Source organism: Ochotona curzoniae, unplaced genomic scaffold (genome assembly GCF_017591425.1).
Source record: "Ochotona curzoniae isolate NIBS_2020 unplaced genomic scaffold, NIBS_Ocur_1.0 scaffold_2476, whole genome shotgun sequence".
In the NCBI taxonomy this organism is placed as follows: Eukaryota; Metazoa; Chordata; class Mammalia; order Lagomorpha; family Ochotonidae; genus Ochotona; species Ochotona curzoniae.
The window spans coordinates 3495085-3514823 of NW_024467095.1; the positions used below are offsets into that span (position 1 = coordinate 3495085).

General features: G+C 47.0%; 1 protein-coding gene across 1 annotated transcript; it reads right to left on the reverse strand.

The window, feature by feature from the left end:
• Positions 1–4259: 4259 nt before the first annotated feature.
• LMOD2 (leiomodin 2) lies at positions 4260–11824 on the reverse strand. Its single transcript, XM_041002160.1, has 3 exons — positions 11548–11824; positions 5333–6651; positions 4260–4710 (listed from the first exon to the last, which is right to left on the reverse strand). Exons 1-3 carry the CDS (start codon positions 11822–11824, stop codon positions 4684–4686), a joined length of 1623 nt encoding a protein of 540 aa, XP_040858094.1. The 3' UTR covers positions 4260–4683.
• Positions 11825–19739: the final 7915 nt, after the last annotated feature.

Sequence of the window (19739 nt, forward strand, 5' to 3'; positions counted from 1 at the left end):
CTTCCTTTCTCACTTACTCAAGTTGCATTTTTAAAATCTGTGTAAACATCATGTCATTCCTCCCTTTACAATCCTTCAGTGTCCCTCATGGTTTTCATAACTGATTCCAAATTCCTCAGGCTCCTGTGCCTCTTGGCCTATCAGCCTTTTTATTCAGACATGGACTAGCTTCCTGGCTTTCTGAGAAGCATGGCTTTAGGTTCAACTTCGAGACTCGTGGTAAACATGACTGGGAGTTGCCTAATTTGCAGTTTGATGTACAGCACTGATGGCTCACGATTCTCACCTGCCTGCAAGATGACTTTTATCTCTGATCTTGCAGTCGAGCGCTTTTAGTCCGGATGTTTGGAAAAACTAACCGAGTAATAAGGGATGAGCTGGAACAGTCAAAGTAACCTACAGATCCACAGTTACTGTAATTGCCCACATAAAATGTGAGCTGCGTAATGGTATGTAAGCCATCTTCCCCAATTTGTTGAAAAAAAAATAGTTGTGTTTGTGTTCAGTTATATTTGTATTTACATTAAGAAGGTTTTACAGGCCCTGTGCAGTAGCCTGGTGGCTAAAGTCCTCCTCTTGCATGCTCTGGGATCCCATATGGGTGCCAGTTCGTGTCGCGGCTGCTCCACTTCCCCTCCAACTCCCTGTTTGGGGCCTGGGAGAGCAGTTGAGGATGGCCCAAAATCTTGGGACCATGCACATGCATGGGAGACCCAGAAGAAGCCCCTGGCTCCTGGGTTTGGATCAACTCAGCTCTGGCTGTTGTGGCCACTTGGCGATAAACCAGCAGATAGAAGATCTTTCCCTCTGTGTCTCCTCTCTCTAAATCTGACTTTCCAATAAAAAATGGATAAATCTGGTTTTTTTAAGGCAAAGTTTTAAAGAAACATACACTAAAGGGTCAACAGGTACTGTGTGGGGGTAGGGGTTCTAGCGTTCTATGGCTTATATGTGCATTTAGGTTCTGATTTTTTACTCAATGATCATGTCTACTATTTTTGGAAAACAAAAAGTTCACATAGAAATTTTATAGCATTTGTATTCTTAACCCACCAAAAGTTTCAATGCCAGAAAAAAAAATGAAGTATTAACTCTTTGCTGATTTATTTTTATAGTATTACATCAAATCCCATGGGTTTCAGCCGTTTTCTATACTTTTTCATTTCTTCAAGCTGAAATGCCTCTGCCTATTCTTCACTGTATCTTAGAACTCTCTCTCTCTCTCTCTCTCTCTCTCTCTCTCTCTCTCTCTCAAGCCCAGTAGCTTCTCTTTTCTTCAAGAATCAGATTAAGTGTCACTCCTGTCCATCCCTCCATTAGGAATCTCCTTTTGCACCTGTTATGTCTGCATGAGGCCGAGGAGCTTTGGTAAATTGTGGCTGCAAGGTCAGCCTGCGGCAGTCTTTGTGCAGCTGTGGACTACGGGCAGGTTTCAACTCTGCTCAGGCTTGGTTCCCTTTAGGGTTTCTTTTGTTTAAGGTAGAGGATACTTCCTCATTTGAGCTGGTCTCCCCAGCAGAGAGCAGGCTGCCTCGGGGAGCAGCCAGTGGGAATATACAGTCATGGCTGTACGCAGTGGTGGTGTTCCTTCCTTGCCCTAGCATGAAAGTTTGTTGAGCACAGGGGTTTTATCTTCTTTTCACCGTGCACCTCCAGTGTCCAGAAGGGGATCTGGAACCCCACGATTACTCGAAGATAGTTGCAGATGCCTAGCACATAAACTGTAGCTCATTTTGGAGTTGTGTATACATTCAGTCAACTCAGCTTTTGCAATCATGCCGTTTGGTTTCTGATGGAACTAAAAACCCACTTGAAGAACCTCCCAGAAACAAAGAGACAGAACTTTGACGAGAAAGTCCCTGTGAGATCTTTTCAAGAACGTGTTGATTTAGCTACTCTCCAGTATTTCTCTTTCCAGACTCTGTAGCCAGTGATTGCCTCTAGCTTGCACTCACTCATAGCAGCTGAAGACAGGTATTAAATCAAGGTCCTGCTGACCCTGAGTTATTAAATACCTCGAGCAGCACGGCCTGGAGACAGATGAGACTCAGCATTCTGGTCCCACCGCAAATTCAGATGAAGTGTATTTTCAGAGATTGACACGTATATATAAATCATAATTAAACACTGGATCTAGTCTTGGACAGATAACTCCTGGTGAGTTAGAAGCTCTTTAGAGAAGATGAGCTGATTAGTTGTCATAGCAGCTCTGGGAACTTGCAGGGAATGTCAACCAGGATGTCCATTTGTGCTGAATAAGGGCCATCAGGAGAGCTTGCGTGTGTGCAGCACTGGATTCGGGAACAGAATATTCCAGAAATGCCTCTTACCCTAATTAGGTGTCTCCTGGTGAGTTTTAATTTGAGACATGCTTAGTCAGTGATTGCAGCTGTCTCACACACAGAAAGCTCTAGCAGGAACCTTCTGACTGTGAGACTCTTTGCAAATGGTCTTTTTAGGAGTACAGTTGAGCATCTTCCTGGGTTCTTGGGGACAGCGCATGACTGTTCCCGTTGAACCATGGTCTCTTCACTCTTTGTTTTTTGAGCTCTTTATTTAGTGGAGACAGTAAGTCATTGACTATCATGTAAGTCAAAAATATGGTTTTTTGAAAAACATACATAAAATATTTGTAAATAAAACTAAATTCAAAGGAGAAAATGTGTCTCTGAATTGCTCACTTCTGGTCAGAAAGCCTAGTCAAGTCTCTCCAGACCAAGCAACTTCCTGGCCACACAAATGCTGGCCCTGGGGCGCTGTCTCAGGACAGCTGCCACACCCTCCCCTCTGGGGACTGCTACAAGGGTTCCTCAGAGACTCAGATGGCTGACAAACATTTGCTCTGCGTCATGATGGAGCTGGCAGCTCTTCACCTGTCACTCCTCCCCATCAGTTGGGAAGGTCCCCATGCTTGCACACACACACACAAGAGTCAGGGGAAGGCTTTCTGTTCTCAACACACACACACACACACACAAGGGTCAGGGGAAGCCTTTCTGTTCTCAACACACACACACACACACACACACACACACACACACACACAAGGGTCAGGGGAAGCCTTTCTGTTCTCAGCACACACACACACACACACCCACACCTCTTAGAAACTTAAACTGTAGCTTCTACTTCCTTAACAAGACTGAATATGACTGTCGATACTAATGCTAAAAAGAGGTGAAAACAGTGAATTCACAAAGCAAGAGAATTTCCCACCATTGTTTCAGCAATGGGGCGTCTTTGGGAGTTTTGGGTCTGCTTGGAAGCCCTAAGGTACGCAGAAGCGTTTTCCACACAGAACCCCCCACCTCGTTTCCACACCTCAGTTTTTACAGCTTTTGAATGGGGTGCCGTTTGCTGTTGGACGATTTAACTCGCCAACTCCCTCCGCAGGGCTGGGTCGCTGGCTGCCCTGGGCCTCTGCAGCCCTCTGTAGGCCCAGGGCAGCACTTTCTCTTGATAAACAGATCACCTGAACAATAGAAACAGACTGGAAGAAATGGATCCAGGAGCTACTGGAAACATTTTCTCGTGAAACACAATCATCTTAATTGGAGAAAATCCAGAGTGTTTACACAGTGCAGACAATTACCACACGGGCAGCCCAGGGAGCCTGCAGACACCAGCGCTCTAATCTGTAGGATACAACGGATGCGTCACTAATTAGGTTCACGCAGAGTGAAGGAATCTCTGGTGTGCCTTTCACTGAATTCGAGCTGTCCCTGAGCACAGGGAAAGAGCAGACAGGGCTGGGAGTCGCAGGTACTCATGCCATGCCTGTGGGGGATTTTACGGATGCTGAAATCATCACTTTGTGAGGAACATTTAAAACATCACCGAGACCCCATGGACTGAAAGACACTTCAAGGGGAAACCTAACTGCATCTTTAACATCTGTCACCTGCCACCTCTGGCTGAGGTGGGTTTATCTTCCAGGCATTCCTTCTAGCATTTACTTTGTCTCTCCCAAGAAAGTTCCTTATTTGCCACTTTTTCTTCTCATAAGCTGTCTATTTTAATCATCAGTGAATGAACTAGCATATGGAAATAGGAGTGGGAGAGTCCATCTGAGTCCAACATCAGAAATCTAGAATGACAGCTGTCTCCTTGAGGGGCAGTTCTGGCACCTTTGATTACCAAAAGAATGTTTTAAGAATGGCTATTTATTCCGGTCCTTTAGAAAGAAACTCGATCAGCTTTTTTTTGGACATGATGAAATAACAAAAGAAAGATGACTGCTAAAGACCCAAATCCTTTGTGGGTGAGAACATAAGATGTTTAATATTTTGCTATGTTACATACATTCCTGATAGATGTGTCAACTGGGAAATATTAGTTTAGGAAGATATTAGTTTAGCTTTAAAAAAAAAAAAGGAAAAAAACCTTCCATCTAAATTTGTTGGGATTATAAAAATAACAGCACATTTCCTTCCCTCGTTCCAGTTCAGAGTTCCCAACACATTCAGAGGTGCAGAGTATCTAATTTCTCGTGGCCCAAACAAATGTCGCAACATAAAAAAGTTTTTCATATTTACAGTAGGAACATGCTGCTGGTTTCTTAACATTCTTGGTAAAGTCAGGGAACACTTCAAATGGAAGAAGGTAGCTTAGAAACTCGTCACAATGCATTGCACTTAGTGCCTCCCAAACCAGTTCTGCAACTTCTTCTCAAGATCCCGTGTTTTATCGTAGCGCTTCGGGGACTTCGACCTACAATGAAACCAGGGACGAAGTGACATTTCCAGTAGCAGATGTCTCCAATGGGATTCTCTGGGAGGAATTCAACTACGGATTGGTTCCTGCTGCACAGTTTCCACATTTTATATTATGTTTTAAATCGCATGCAACTCTAGATAAAAATCCTAGCAAGGAATGAGAGAATCCTTTTAGAATGTGAGTTATATTGTCTCCCACCGAGGGTGCACTCCTTGACATTGAGGGGTGGGAGTTCCTGGGGGTCGCAGGGGGCGGGGTGGGCCTTTGCCTGTGTCCTGTGTGTGTGTGTGTGTGTGTGTGTGTGTGTGTGTGCAGGGGCATGGTGGGGCTGTGCCATCTGGCAGTGTCCAGCTCCTCTGTGGCGGCAGGTGCTGGCTCCCACCTAGAGAAACAGGGATTTTTATCTATGGCAATGTGTTAAATGGCCCTGGCGCATGGAAGACTGAGACACCAGGAGGTGGCCCTCGGCGCTTTAGACTTGGCACGCTTCCTCTCACACACCCAGGGAGCTGAAATACTAACCAGCATCTTGAGAGGCGACTCTGGCGCCACCATGCCTTGGCGTCGGACCCATGGACTAATTCCGCGCCTGGATGTTTGCTCTAGGTTTACTCACCCGCCTTAGCTGTCTTATGCTGCTCCCTCGAATTGCTTCCATGAGATTCTCGTGCGCTGACCTCTGTGGGGTGGACGGGCGGGAACCCTCTTCCGTTTTCTTCTCCTGCACTGATCTCAGAGAATTCTTTATTTCCTTTAGGATATTGTTGGGCTGTTTCTTAGCCTTTTTCCCTTTTTTCTTTTTCTGTCCGTTTTGCAGAGCCCTTTGGGCGGTCTCCTGTTGTTTGATGACTTCCGCGATGTTTCTGGTGATGAGCTTCTTCTCCGGGGGCGGCGGCGGGGGTGGGGGCGGCGGGGGCGGGAGCTTTTGTGGGGGAAGCGGTGGAGGAGGTGGGGGTGTAGCCACGGGAGACGGAGGCCGGCTCCTCCCTGTCTGGACTTTCTTGGGGAGTTTGGGGGAGGACCAGGGCGAGTGCCTGGGAGAGGCATATGGTGAGGAGCCCGGCGTTCCTCTTCGCCAGACTTTGGTCCTAAGGTTGGCTCCTCCGGGAGACCCCTCCTGCTGTTTTTGCTCTTGCATCCTCCTCTGCCTCTGTTTATCCATGTTTCTGGTCAGAATGCTTGTCATGCTCATTCTGGGCCCGGGCAGCTCGAAGTGGTAGCCGAGCCTCAGCAGGGTGGTGTTCTCCTTGAGCAGTTTGACGATCTCCATCTCCACCTGGCTGCCCATGATGTGCCTCTGGTTGTGGAAGCGCAGCTCCGTGAGCACCGTGTTGTGCTGCAGCGCCCTCATGATGGCCAGGATGCCCTTGCCCGTGATGAAGTTGGACTCGATGTTGACGTTGGTGATGTGCTCATTGACTTTGAGCATTTCCGCGATGGCTATGGCTGCGCCGTCGTCGGCGTGCGTGTTGGCCAGGCTGAATGTCTTCACCACCGTGTTGTCCTTGAGAGCTTCGGCAAAGCGGGTGAGGGTCTGCGTGGTGATGTTCTCTATGTTGTTCAGGTTGACTTCCACCATGTCGGGGTCATTGTTTGTAATCTTTTCCAAAGCATCTTCGATAACTGTGGGATTGCCGCTAGGGTGTATGGCAGCGGGAGAGTCAGCCCTCCTTGCACTGTGGCCATTGGTCAAGTTGATGTTTTCTATTTGACTTTTAAATATCTTGGGCTTAGTGCTGTCGGTGCAGACACCATCACAGTTGAGAGTTCCGTTGACATCTTTTGCAACTTCCACCGCTCTTTCCTCTGCCTCACTGTCTTCTTCCTCACTCTCCTCTTCCTCCTGGGACTCCTCCTCCGTGTAGACCTCTTCAGAAACCTCACTGTTGCTCTCTGTGAAGACGAGCTCCTCTTCACTGTCCTCTTTCTCCTCCTCTGCAACCTGAAGGTCAGGGCATCCTTATTAACATTGCTCATTTTTAAACAGACTTTTCTAATTTGTACAAATAATAATCGCAGGTAACACGGGGGTCTACACTGAAAAATAGTTAGTTTGAGCCCCAGCTTCTGATCTCCCTAGCTCATATGAGCAGCGCTAACATTTTGTTGCATAACTATCTATAGCTACTTCTGCACACATCGCTTTTGCTTTCTACAATATCCAAAGTCCAACTTTACTGAATAAAAATATGTTATTATTTTGCCAATTTGAAGGAATCCATTAGAATCCTGACTTTAGAGAACTCTTGATGAAATTTTCAATCCCTTGACTTCCTTTGCATTGCTTCACTCCTTGGTTACTTACATTTGGCAACTTCAAGCCTCCCTTCTGGAACCATGCGTTCGTTCTTTATTTCTCATTACCAAACAGATGACAGCAAAAATTCATACTATGTGTAAATGAGTTCCATTTTTTTAATGTTCAGAACTTCCTCCCCGGCCTTGTGTTCAGGAGCAGATGTGATGGAAGCCGTGTGTTCTCTGCCCTGCCTTGTCTTGACTAAGACAGAAACGGGGTGTCACTTGCTCCCCCAGAGCCTCCATCTCCTCCACTAGAGCTGGGCGGAGGCACTCTAGCCCTGCGCCATCTGGAAGACTCCTCTCCACTGGTCCCTGGTCTACAGAGGAAAGTCAAAGTGCAGCATCACTGCCCAGACCACACTGGGTCAAACCCTGAGTCCAAGCAAATATTATATAATAATAATAATATAATATTATATACATACATATATACGTATATATATTCAGGTAACAAAGCAACTTGACCCCTTCAACCAGCTCAGGGTTAAATGAAACAGACTGCAGAAGAGCAGGTGGGAAGAGAAGCATCCTTGCCTACATTCGACCAATTAAGAAAGGCTTTCGGGTAAGCACAATTTCGTTTTCTTTGTCGTTACAAGACTTTGCTGTGTAATCAAGCCCAAGGGACCCCTTTTTTCTCTTGTTATCTTTTATGCTTAAAATGAACTCTTGAGACTGCTGACCGAAGTCCAGCGTTTTCTCAGGCAGCAGTTTTCCTAATCCTCTTTATTCTCTCTGAAGTCCTGGGACTCTCCCTGCCCCCAAAGTGTAGTCTGTCTTCTCCCTTGATGGAAAATTCTTTTTGACCCCCAAGGCCTGCTGCTGCCCAAGGCCCATAGATATAGATGAGCCTTGGAAAACTGCACTTGCCTCCGGGTTTGTCTGCCCAGTTGTGAGAAAATAGCTTCAAGTTATCCACTTGCTTGGAGTGGCAGGCATCAAATGATGGCCTGGAGAAGGGGTCAGCACTCCTGAGATGACTGGTCCAGTGTTAATTTACTCACTTCTTCAGAAGCACAGTGTGTGTGTGTGTATGTGTAGCACAAAGAGTTGGGCTTTAACCAAGCCTGCAGGAATAAGGTGAGCAAGCCTTCTATGTATGTGTTCAAAGGTGGAGTGAGTAGCTTAATGGATGAAAAGAACTGTAGGCAGAGCTGTCCCCTCTGTCCCACCCCAAATCCATTTCATGGTGATTCTGATCCATGTCAGCTGTGTGTACATGTATGTATTTATCAGTGTGCATATTTAGTTGTTTCGGCATTTGGAGGGAAAAGTGCCTTTCTCAAAATCCAGAGTGCACCATCTTAGGCCGTTGTTAAGTTTCATACCTCTGCTTGGTTAATGACCCTAGGGTCCATATGCAAGAGCTATTTTCAAAATGTGGAAAAATAATACCGGAAACTACTGTCCAGTGATGTCAGTAGTCAGGTGACATATCCTTTAGGAAGCCTTTGAGTTATTCTGTAATATAATTTCACACTCCTCCCAGTATCTACTGCAATTTATTTGCCATTTCTCAAAGGACCGTTGGGTGCGGGTGAGGGCACGGGCCCTGTTTGTTTTGCTTACCTACCACAGCACTTAGCATGTAGTAGGGCCTCAACAAATGTTTGTTGAGCAAATGGGTCTAATCTGACTTGGTTAACAACCACAGAGAACAGCATCTGGACCCAGGAAAAAGCGGTGATATGGTAAGGTGGGTGTTGGGTCACAGGTGGCCCCCCTCTCTGCCTGAGCCCAAGGGGCTTCTCAGGATGCGGGTTTGTTGGTACATTATAGCGCCTGTGGATGGTCATTGATGGGCCGAGATGGTCGATCACGTAAGGAGGGACCATCTGGGAACAGAAAACCAAAAAGGAAGAAACGGGTTTCCAGAAGGGAGGTAGGAAGTTGCAAAAAGCCAAACTTGGCTTCCTCTGAAAAATTATTTTGGCTCTGGACTATAGATCTCCTACAGGCCACTGCCTTGGAGTGGAGGCTGATCCTTTGGCGAATGAAGACGGGAAGGTGGAGAAGAGGTGAGGGGCTGAGTGAAGAGAAGGGCGGTGATGGTGCACTGAGAAGATAAATGAAGTTGCAAGAGGGAGGAGGCCAGTCACTTCTGTTTGTCTCTCTAGCATCACTAGGTGGCAAGAGGCACGCTTTTTTAGTTCTAGTTCTGTTCCTGCCCACAATAGAGATGCTTGACTTTTGACAAGTCATGAAGCCCACGTGGATCTTAAAGAAGATGTAGCTGAGTGGTTCTAAGCATCATAAATATGGTTCTCTGTCATGGTCACCTGTGGGGTTTGTTAGACCACAGATTTGGTGACCTATGCCCAGAATTTGCAGTTCTCAGAACTTCTTAGGGGCTGCTATGCCGTGAGTGTAGCATGCATGAGAGCCATGCTCACTGTGCCAACAGAACTTCATTAGAATTTCCATTCTACTTATAGGCTGATAACACTGAGTGGGTCTCTCAGCCTCCCTTCACCGCACTTCTCGTGTGCAGAAAGGGAAGAATGAACTGACACCAAGTGGGGAAACTTACTGGCCCCTGTGAGACCCAGCAGGCGCTCGAGCTGGGGAGCTGACGGATGGGCTCCCAAGGCCTCCTGGGGACTCTGACAGAGTCAGAATTTGTGGGCAGAAGACTTTGATTTGACAGGCATTGCAGTGTTTTCAGAAACTGGCCCAGAGCCAGCACCCTGCCCACGCAGAACCCCCTGCTCCTTCGCAGGGTCTGGCTGCCATTGCATTTGCCCTCTGCAGCTGCTCCTGCAGCACACACACACACACACACACACACACACACACACCAGCACTCGGCAGCTTTGGGTTTCTACTGCAGTGGAAGTGGATTTGCACCCTTCACCAGCTTTTCTGCTCAATGTCCCTTGTGCCAACTGAATCAGCTGGCAGGCAGGGCAAGCATGGCAGCAGAAAAGTGAACTGGCGAAAAAAGGAATCAAAGTTCATCGGCCCGGCAGCCTCTCTAATTGAGCTGATGAGCTGTTGGCAGGGAGCAGCCAGCCGGCTGGCAGGATCAGGTGGGTTTCATCAACAGCTGACAGCAAGCTTTGCCCTCACTGTGCTCGTGACACTGTGACATTAAAATGCCTTTGTTGGGTGGCTGCTACAATGAGCTGTTTGTCCTGGCTATGCTGAGATAATTTTCTTGTCTGAGGAAAATTCTTTAATAACTGTCACCAAAGTGTCATTATATTTTATCAGACTTTGGACATTCATTCCCACATCAGAGAAAAAGAAAACCTCTTCAAATGAATGTTTGGAGGAATTGACTGGCTGATCTCGTGTGTCCTTGCTTTCTCTCCCCTGTTCTATCTCTTCAATCCAGGCAACCACGGTGGCCGTGGCAGACCCTGGCCTGATCGTAACAGCCTTTCCTGCATCCGTAAGGATGTAGGCAATGTTCACACATGTCTAGATGCAAATGAACCCACACCTGCTCCCAGCCCTTCAATTGCAAGCATCCAGCAGCACCCGGATGGGTACTGGGGTACCCTTGCCGTTGCTTTCAGGCCATTTTCATTTTTACATGATACCAGGGATTTTGAACTTGCTCCTGACCTACATTCTCCCACAAATTCAAGAATTTCTTTCTTACACTGACATTTTATTGCTTTAACTGCTCACCCAGAGCAGTTGAATTTCCTTGCAGTAAATAACCCTTTGGGTCACTTCGAAGTAAGGGTACACAGCGGTTTCAGAAGGATGGGGTTTGGCTCAAACACGAGCCCTGGCCTTGGAGAGATCGGCACAAAGCAGGGAGGGCTGGAGCGGATCCTGCACCCAGGCAGACTCCACTTGGGTGCTCAGATGGGCTCAGGATGTGTGATCCTCCTGAAATCTTATGCACACGTTGTAGGCATCTGCAGTCATGCTTTCTTGCTGCAGGTCCATCACTAAGAGTCAGAGGATTTTCAGAAGGAACACTGCCCTGACTCCCTGGCTGGGCAAAGGGGGACAGAACCCTGAAGAACTGACCATTCAAGGTCTAGAGTGAGTGAGGACCAGAACAAGGCCCCTTGAATCTCAGTTCTATCTTTATAAAAGAAAAGGAATGTTCTGAACTGAAAAAATAAGTTGCATAAACACACAATGAGTTCTTCAGAGAGTTCATGAGAAATACAAGTTATGAAAAAGCCACGCATACTTTGAAAAATCTCTTGCACCCCAAGAAGCCTGCCTTTCAGTTCCACTTTCCACAAACACTTGGGAAATATTGTCATCTATGCTAGGCCACATCCGCAACTTATCACTTGGATAAGACACGTTTAGAACACTATTAAAACACATACCTTGGTTGTTGTGAGCTATATTCCTGTCTTAAGGCAGTCAGTTAGGATGAATTGGATGGCCATAGATATTACATATATTTAAGCATTGCAGTTGTTTTCAGTAGCAGCTTACAAGGAGGGTTACAAGCAGGTTAAAGTGAGGAGGACCGAGAAGTTAGAGAGATCGAGGTGCCTGGGTTCGGAATGGGGGGGAGGCAGTGAGAGCAGCCAGGGGACAGAGTCCCAGAGCCTACCTTTCCACACTCCCCCAGCCTCTCCTTCTCCAAGAGCTTCTGAGACTCCTTTTCCCAATAGGCCATCAGAGCCTCTCTGCTGAATGTCCCTGTGGGGGTTTTCTCAGTCAAACTCTTTTGCCTTTGCCCCACTGGAAGGCTGCGGTCAGGTTCAATGTCATCCAGCTCCCTCTCTAGCTCCTTCAGCTCCTCGGCTGTCAGGGAAGCAAGGAGTTCGTCTTCGTCTATGGATTCATATTTACTAAGTCCTCGTCTGTAGCCAAAGGTAGACATGGTCCCTTCGTTGTCAGACCCACAAGGAGCTTGAAGAACCAGGCATTCAAGGCAGCCGGACGCAGGCAGGGAGGCGAGTGGGCAGGCAGGTCAACAACTGGTGCCTCCAGTGGCTGCTGTAGCCTTTTAAGACTGGTGATGCAGGGCTATGACAATGCGGAGGGGGTGAAGGCATGGGCTGTTTTAAGCATCAGACGTCAGCTAGACATTTGAACACAAAGAATGTCACATCGGTGGTGGACGGAGGTCTGGGAACCAGTGGGGATTATGAGCACACTGGCCAGGGCCATATTTAGCAGAGCTCGACAGCTCCTGAGGACAGTCAGAGGATGTCCCGACAGGGAGCACAGGGCTGTCCACTTTGTGCTGAAACAGGACAATGCAACTTAAAAACAAATTGTCACCACTACCACAGCCATGAAAAATCCCTGCTGTTGTAGTCCTGGGGGCCAAGAAGTAGACCCCACAGTATTCTTTGGGTTGTTATTCAAGTTCTCTTAGAAACGTATCATGGCTGGCAGGAATGCGGAGAGAGGACCATCGTGGTGGAGTACCTCGCAGTTGCACCGTGCTTGCTGGTTGCAAGGCACCTGCACGCATTCTTCCCAGCTGGGAGTCCTGTGACGTGGATAACCTTCCTGAGAGATCACGTGAACAGTTTCAGGTCAGACAGTGAGAAGTGCCCACTGCCCGAAGTGACTGCCTTCTCTGTGTGTCTTTGGGAGATCGCCAGATTATGAAAACAATGTAGAAACCTCAACAATTAGTGATAGAGGTATGAGTTATTAAGGACAGACTATGTCACCCTGGAGCAGAGTATTTTCCATGCTTTATCTCATTTAATCCCCAAGTCTTGAAAGGTGGCTTTTGGAAAAGACCCCGAAAGCACAGGCAATTAAAGCAAAAATAAATTACTGGTGGAGGCTCAGAGGTTACGTAGCCTGGGAGAGTTGAGATTCGGTCGAGCTACAATTTAAATGCAAAGGTGTATCTAAGCTCAACATTGAAGAGATGGCATTTTCTCACACACACACATTTTTTAAATGAGCGTATTAAAATATATACAAAGTATCTTTCAAAAGTTACAAATCTGTATTATAAAAGCTGCTTAGAGTCCAAAATTTTTTTGCCCCCAAATAATCTTATCTTTCAATTCTATCTTCTATGAACTTCTTAAAATAACTTCCTAGTTTTCAAAACTTTATAAAAGCTCAATTCTTTTGGATCTCCCATTTGGGTGCAGGGTCCCAAGGCTTTGGGCCGTCCTCTACTGCTTTCCCAGGCCACAAGCAGGGAGCTGGATGGGAAGTGGAGCAGTTTTACCATCAACTGGTGCCCATATGGGTTCCCAGAGCTTGCAAGGGAGGGATTAGCAAACAGAGCCACCATGCTGAGCTCCTGGGGGTGGCTTTTTTCCAATAGGTCTTGCCAGGAAAGAAGTTTTCTCCCAGAGAAAGAGTTGTGTCTGCCCTCCAACAGCCTAGAACGATGAGTGAATGTTCAGGAAGTACTCTTGGAAGCACATGCGACAGAGCAAACAAGTGGGTGTATAAAGTAAGTATGTATCCATATCTTAAAACACCCAAAGAGCACAGTGTTATAGACCCCCTTAAAAACAACAATACCACCTTAAAAATACAAGACCGGTTATGACCAGGAAAGTGTATTTAAAACAAGAATTGAATTCCTGAAGGAGCACGAAGTCTTAGCTGATCCAGGTTTCTTTCTTGTGAGGTCTCCCTAAGTAATTTTCCAAACGTGCTGCCGGATCGTACCAGGTTTCTCCAGCAGGCAAGATCTCCACAGTCCCAGGGAGCCCTGTGCTCACAGGCCTAGAGGCAGGTGCTTCCTGGTCCAGCGGCCTGAGTGTGGCCCCTCACCGTTGGCAATGCGCATCTCAGGGAAGCATTTATGTCACAGATGCCCTTCTGAGTTAAGTCGGTCTCTGTTGAATGATGAGGAAAGGTAGAAATCTTATCCTATGTTATCATTCGCAAATTTGAGAAACTGGAAATTCTTTCATCCACGTTAAGGATCCAGCTGCTTAACGGGCTCTTCTCAGCTTTCACTCTCCCTGAACTAGAGCCTGCCCTCTCTTTCGATATTTTTCAGCCTCGTCTAATCTCTGCTGTGGCAGGTGCAAAGTTGCTTCCTGGAATAGATGCTGCGTGCTTCCCCCTTACGCAGGAGGCTCCGGCTTTCTGGCACTTCGCACAGATGCCTAGGAGGAAGCCGGCTGAGCGGACGCAGAGGCTCCCGAGGAAGCTGGGCTTCCGCTGTGCTCCGTTTGCTCGGAGCTTCGCCCAGAGCCGGAGAGAGGCTGCTGGGGGAGAAGGACAGGCGGAGGTCAGGCTCTGGCCGGGCAGCAAGCACGCGGGGCCAGGGATCAGCTGCAAATTGGCAACTCCCTTATCAAGGCTTGACTTTCACACTCGGCAGCCAAGCAGATCCCCCCGTGATGCCAGTGCATTTGCGCGTGAGTCAAATGTAAAATCATTGGAGCTATTTATAATAATAGCTTGCAATTGTATAACAGGTCTCGTTCACAAGATACTTTAATATACAGCCAATGTGCCAGGCGGGATATGCCAGCATTTTGATCTCCATGTAATAATTGAACATATAGAAACTTACTGTGTGTGAGGCAACAGTGTAACAATACAGTTACTTCCATTTTACAAAGTTTGAAAAAGAATTCTGAAGTCCTGAGAGATTAAAGAATCATGCACTTCTGTTTTACATGTGCAAATTGCTGGATCTTGAGGTCTACTAGTTGGTCGTTTCAAAATGTATCCAATGGCCAGGACTCGCAGTGAGGCATGGAATGCATGCTCTTGTGTGTGGAAGCCCCAGTCATCACTGTGACTCTGATGAAACGTGTAAAAATGTGTCCCACACAAGTAACAAATAAATGCAAACTCATGACATTGAAACCATAAAAACAAAAATGAGAGATGTTCAGAACCCAAAAGTGGAAAATAAAGAGCTGTTTCATTCATTTTGGTCTTTTATTTTTATACAACATGGAAAAGAGTTCTGCTTAGAAAGGAGGCTTTTGATCAGCGTTCGTATCACGAGTGTGCCCGCCAGCCCTTCACAGCACAGGAGACCCTTCTTTTCAGCCCTCAGAACTGCATGGTTTTCTGCATTTGTTTGTAAATTTAAAAAGAGAAATGGGTCCAGTGCTGTGGAGGAGTGGGCTGACCCTGCTTTTCCTGGTCTTGTCTGCAGAGCCAAACTTGTGAGCTATGTGCTGCCAGTGAGAGCCGAGAGCTTTCCTCTGAGCCAGATGGTTTTGTTGTTCAGCTGGGACCCCTCAGCAAGGCTGTACAAATGAACCACCTGTCCCTGAGAGGTGTGTCCTCCCATTCTTTACTTTATGCAAGTTTTTTTTTTTTTAAGATTAATGGAGTTATTTAAAAGGCAGAGTTGAGAGAAATCTTTCATCAGGTGGTTCACTATGCAGATGCTGTAGGAGCCAGTGCTGGGCCAGGTGTCAGGAGCCTCCTCTGGGTCTTCCATGGGTGACAAGGGCCTGAACACTTGGGCAATCTCCCGCTGTTTTTCCCAGGCCATTAACAGGGAACTTCATTTGGAAATGAAGCATGTGGGATACGAACCGGTGACTCTGTGAGATGCCAGCACTGTAGGTAGCAGCTTTCCTTGTTCTACCACAATGCCAGCCACCCAAGTCATTTTTTGTTCTGTTTTGTTTTGAATGGCATAGAGAGCACTGAACCAGTGAGCCAGGGAGCCAGAGAGGAGTCCTGGTAACCCCTGAGACGGACTAGGGGAGGGGCAAAGCAGATTCAGAAGTCCGAGCCAGGCCTCGATGTGGGTGTCAGGAACCCAACTACTTGAGCTGTGAGCACTGCCTCCCCGGGTCCCTGTTGTCAGGAAGCTGGAATCGATACACTTGAACTGGGATCTGAAGTCCTGATCGCTATCTTATGTGCAAAGTCAAATGCCTTCTCCTAAAATGACTTCTTGAAATGTACTTTACATGGCATAAAATTCCCCCACCTTAAATGTGAATTTCAATTTTGTTAAAAAGTGTATCAAGTAGTCCAGGTATGAACACACACCAGCCACAGCACAGGTCTGTCTGTTACCCCCAAACACATCTTGGTCTACTTGCAGTTAGTCTTGGCTCCGGCACTGAGCCCCAGGCCACCACTGACTTGTTTTCTGTCTTCATATCTTTGATTTGGAGTGGTGCTTTGGTCAGACCTCGCGGCTGAACTGCGATGCGGCGTGTTGAGTTGCATTGCATTGCAAAGGCATGCGGCACTGTGCTATGCAGTAGGCAGGCATTCCAGTTGCTTCCACTTGATGCTGACCTGAAACAATGAGGTAGAATAAGCGTGGGGGTTGGAATCACAAGTCGCAGGCTGAGTCCCAGTTCTGGACTCTGCATCGTTAACCACATTCTTTCTTCATCAGCAGAGAGGAGGTCATCCCCGACCCCCTGTGCTGCTGCTAGGGGGCTGGCAGACACCAAGTGAGGTAATACGTGTGAAATGCTTCATGAACTGTGAACCAGGGGACAAAGGAAAGGCGTTGTTACCAAGGCTGCCTTCAAATGGAGAGACTGTTCCCAAGATTCCCCTCATGTTCATAGAATAACTAGGTTCTGCCTTTAGGAAATACCTATGGGGTGTGTGTGTGTGTGTGTGTGTGTGTGTGTGTGTGTGTACTTGGGGCTCTTACAATCTAGGAACATTTTAGGGTCATTCTGCCTCTGAAGTTTACTTGCGTCTTAACCCTTATTTTTGATTTTCAACTAAAAAGCTTTTTTTTCTTCTGAAGAGTCTTCAGGTGCAATAGACTCCCTGCTGGAAGTATGCAACTCAGTGTGGTGCAGTTCAGGTTTCATCAGGGTCCCCAACCCCCACAGAGCCTTTAGACTGCAGTACCTCCAGTGATCTGGGCAGGCCGTTAGGCGTGGAGGGGTGGAGCCTAGATGGGCAGGCTTCCGGTCCGTTGACCAGAACCCTTAGCAAGTGTGAGCCTCCACCAGTCAGAGGTGATTAAACTGCTGCCTCACTAAATCAAGGTGTACCCCAGGACCAACACTGTGGTGCACTGCTGACACTCGGGTCCCCTATGGGGTGCTGGTTCATGTCTCTGCCACTTCACTTCTAATCCATCTTCCTTGGGCCCCAAACACCTACTTAGTAGACCAGGAAAGCATTCAGGACTCTTTCAGCCTGGCCCCACCCTGTGAACCGTGGATAGAAGGTTCTTTCTGCTTTTCAGTTAAATGCATGCTTCAAAACGCCATCAGCAACGACAACAAGAACCAAATGTGTTCATATATTGAGGGATGTGTGTCGTTGACTCTTGCCTGTCAGGCCTGGGTGTTGAATTTCCACAAAGCAGAAGGCCACCTTAAGAAGACAGTGTGGACTTTAACTCTCCGGACACTGGGGCAGCCGCTCAGTCAGCAGGGGAGGAACGCATTTAACACCTTGCATGGCTCAACCTTATCTGACACCACAGGCTACACCCAAGAGACTTGGTCCTAAAGCTCAGAAGGGATTCTGCAATGGCAGACTGCCGGGCCAGTGGCGGCCCCCAGGTTACCAGAATCTGAAGTGTCGGATGTGAGTTCTTGGCGAGTGCCTTTAGTAGAATCACCCGCCAGGCAGCATTAGAACTTAGGTGTTCCCAGGGCTGAGCTTCAAATTACTGGACTGTCTGCTTCTGAAAACAGCAAATCCCCAAACAGCTCCAGCGTTCTCTGGGGTTGCACAACTCGGGCCACTGAGGTCAACGGAGTCGTCTTCTATATTTATCTTGTCTCCTTTGTCAATAATTGATCATGAGAGCTTTACAAAGCAAAATAAATCATAGTGTATTGCGTGCTTAAGAAAGTTCTCTGCTAAGTTTTCATCAAGTGTTGTTCAATATTTTAGGCATGATAGATTCCAAATAAATCCCTAATACTATTTTTCATGTTTTCCAAGCCAGGCATGGCCGTCTGCAGTCCAGCACCATGAGACCAGACTTCATGACTTCCACAGCTCTGGCATTAGATATTATGACTCTGCAATGACAACAACAAGAGCTTTTGTTTCACAGCACTTACCCTGTGCTGGATTTGCTGCTCATGCTTTGAAGACCAAGTAGCTAATAGAGCCTGCCTCAAATGGCTTCAAAGTTTTGCTTTGTTTTAACTGATAATCTTTATTTATATATTTGATCTGATGTACTATCAAGGTTGTGGGTATTTTTTTCATATTTTTAATTGCCGAAATGTGTCTATGAGGTACAACATGAAGCACTGAAATGTGTTTACGTGGTGAAGTGATGAGGTTGAGCTGCTTAACCTGCAACGCACCCCACGCGTTTGTCTTTTAGTTGTGAAAACAGTTAAAAATCCCATCGCAGCAGTTTTCAACTGTACAGCGCGGTCTTGTTACTCTATTCATCCTGTCGCAGGTGGGCACTCTTGAACTTTATTTCTGCTCTCGCTGAACTTTTGTAGTCTTTGAGCAAATCTCTTTGACCTTCCCCCATCGACTTCTCAGTCCCAGGGAGCTGCCACTCTGCTCTCGGATCTGGATGTGCCGTTTTTAGGTTCCGCTCGTGAGTCAGATCACATGGTATATGTCCCTTCAGTAATATGACATACGTTAGTGCACACAGATGTGCAGGTAGTACAGGTGTAGGCCATATATGGGGACTCCTGTGCATGTTTGGATAGCTGTATATCGCGTTTATTCTGTTTCATGGGGACCTTGCTACAGCTTAGAACGTTTAGATGTTGTAAGTGATTTTGGATTTGAAAGAATGACTACCCATGTGGGAGTGATGAGACTTGAAACCGACATTAGGTGTGTTCTTTGTGCCATGGAAGACGCCATCTCGTGGTTGGACTCACTGTGCCGGCTTTTCCACAGCCTGCATCCAGAGGGACCCGGCCTAGGAATACTGTCTGCCAGGGTGTCTTCCCACCCTCTGTGCCGTCTTCCTGCTGCCAGGAAACGTGGCCTATGACTCGTGAAAGTAATCAAACTGCATTATGGGGCTTCAAAAAGTTTGTGGCAATACATATTATAAAAAAAGTTCTACATCTGGCCTTCAGCATTTGCATCCACATAGATGAGCCTCCTGTTCTTCCAGACGCTGGGCTTCAATGTGCTGCTTGAACTTATTTTTAGCCAGAAATGGTGGTATTCTTGGGTAGTGACCTACAGAAGCAGCAGCAGCAGCAGCAGCAGCAGCAGCAGCTGAACACAGCACCCCGCTTCAGTGGGAGTTCCGCCATGCCTCTTTCCCCTGTCTCTGCACCCGACACGGATCAAAACCCACAGCAAGCGAAGCAGTCACAGACATCCTGGCAGTGGGGCACCGTCGGAGCTGGCCAGTGCTGTCCCACAGGGGCTCGGCAGGCACCACTCTGGGCGAAGCAGCTGTTCTGTCTCCGCGGCAAAGGGAGGTGTTCTGGAGAGATGTCCTACTCTGCACGCTCAGGAACACGGACTCTGCTGGCGGAGTGAAGGCGGCGGTGGGCGGCTCAGCGCGTCTGTGCTGGACACATCCCTGTCGATCACAGATGCCCAGAGGACTCTCAAAACCTGTGGTGTCTGCAGTTAGTGTCCTCACAGCCAATATTTCACAAATACATTTATGCAAAAAAGCCCAAACTTCAGGATATTAGAGTTTAGTGTTTCAAGTATCATAAAACAGACTATGGCCATCCTCATTATAATTTTTATCATTGTTTATTCAGAGTAATAGCTACAAACAACAAAGCATCTTAACTAGAACTAAGAAAGCAATACAGGAACTATGAAATTATGTACAAAATATTACAGTTCAGATGAAAAGATTTACAGTTTAATTTATACAAAAATGTATCTTCCAAGGAATAGAAGAAATTAAAATTATAGCTGTAATTGTATCATCT

Coding starts and splice junctions, on each gene's coding strand:
- LMOD2 (XM_041002160.1), bottom strand. CDS start 11,824: ATGTCTACCTTTGGCTACAGACGAGGACTTAGTAAATATGAATCCATA. Junction 6,652..11,547: donor GGGGGAGTGTGGAAAGGTAG/GCTCTGGGACTC, acceptor TTCAGGTTGCAG/AGGAGGAGAAAGAGGACAGT. Junction 4,711..5,332: donor GCATAAGACAGCTAAGGCGG/GTGAGTAAACCT, acceptor GTTTCATTGTAG/GTCGAAGTCCCCGAAGCGCT.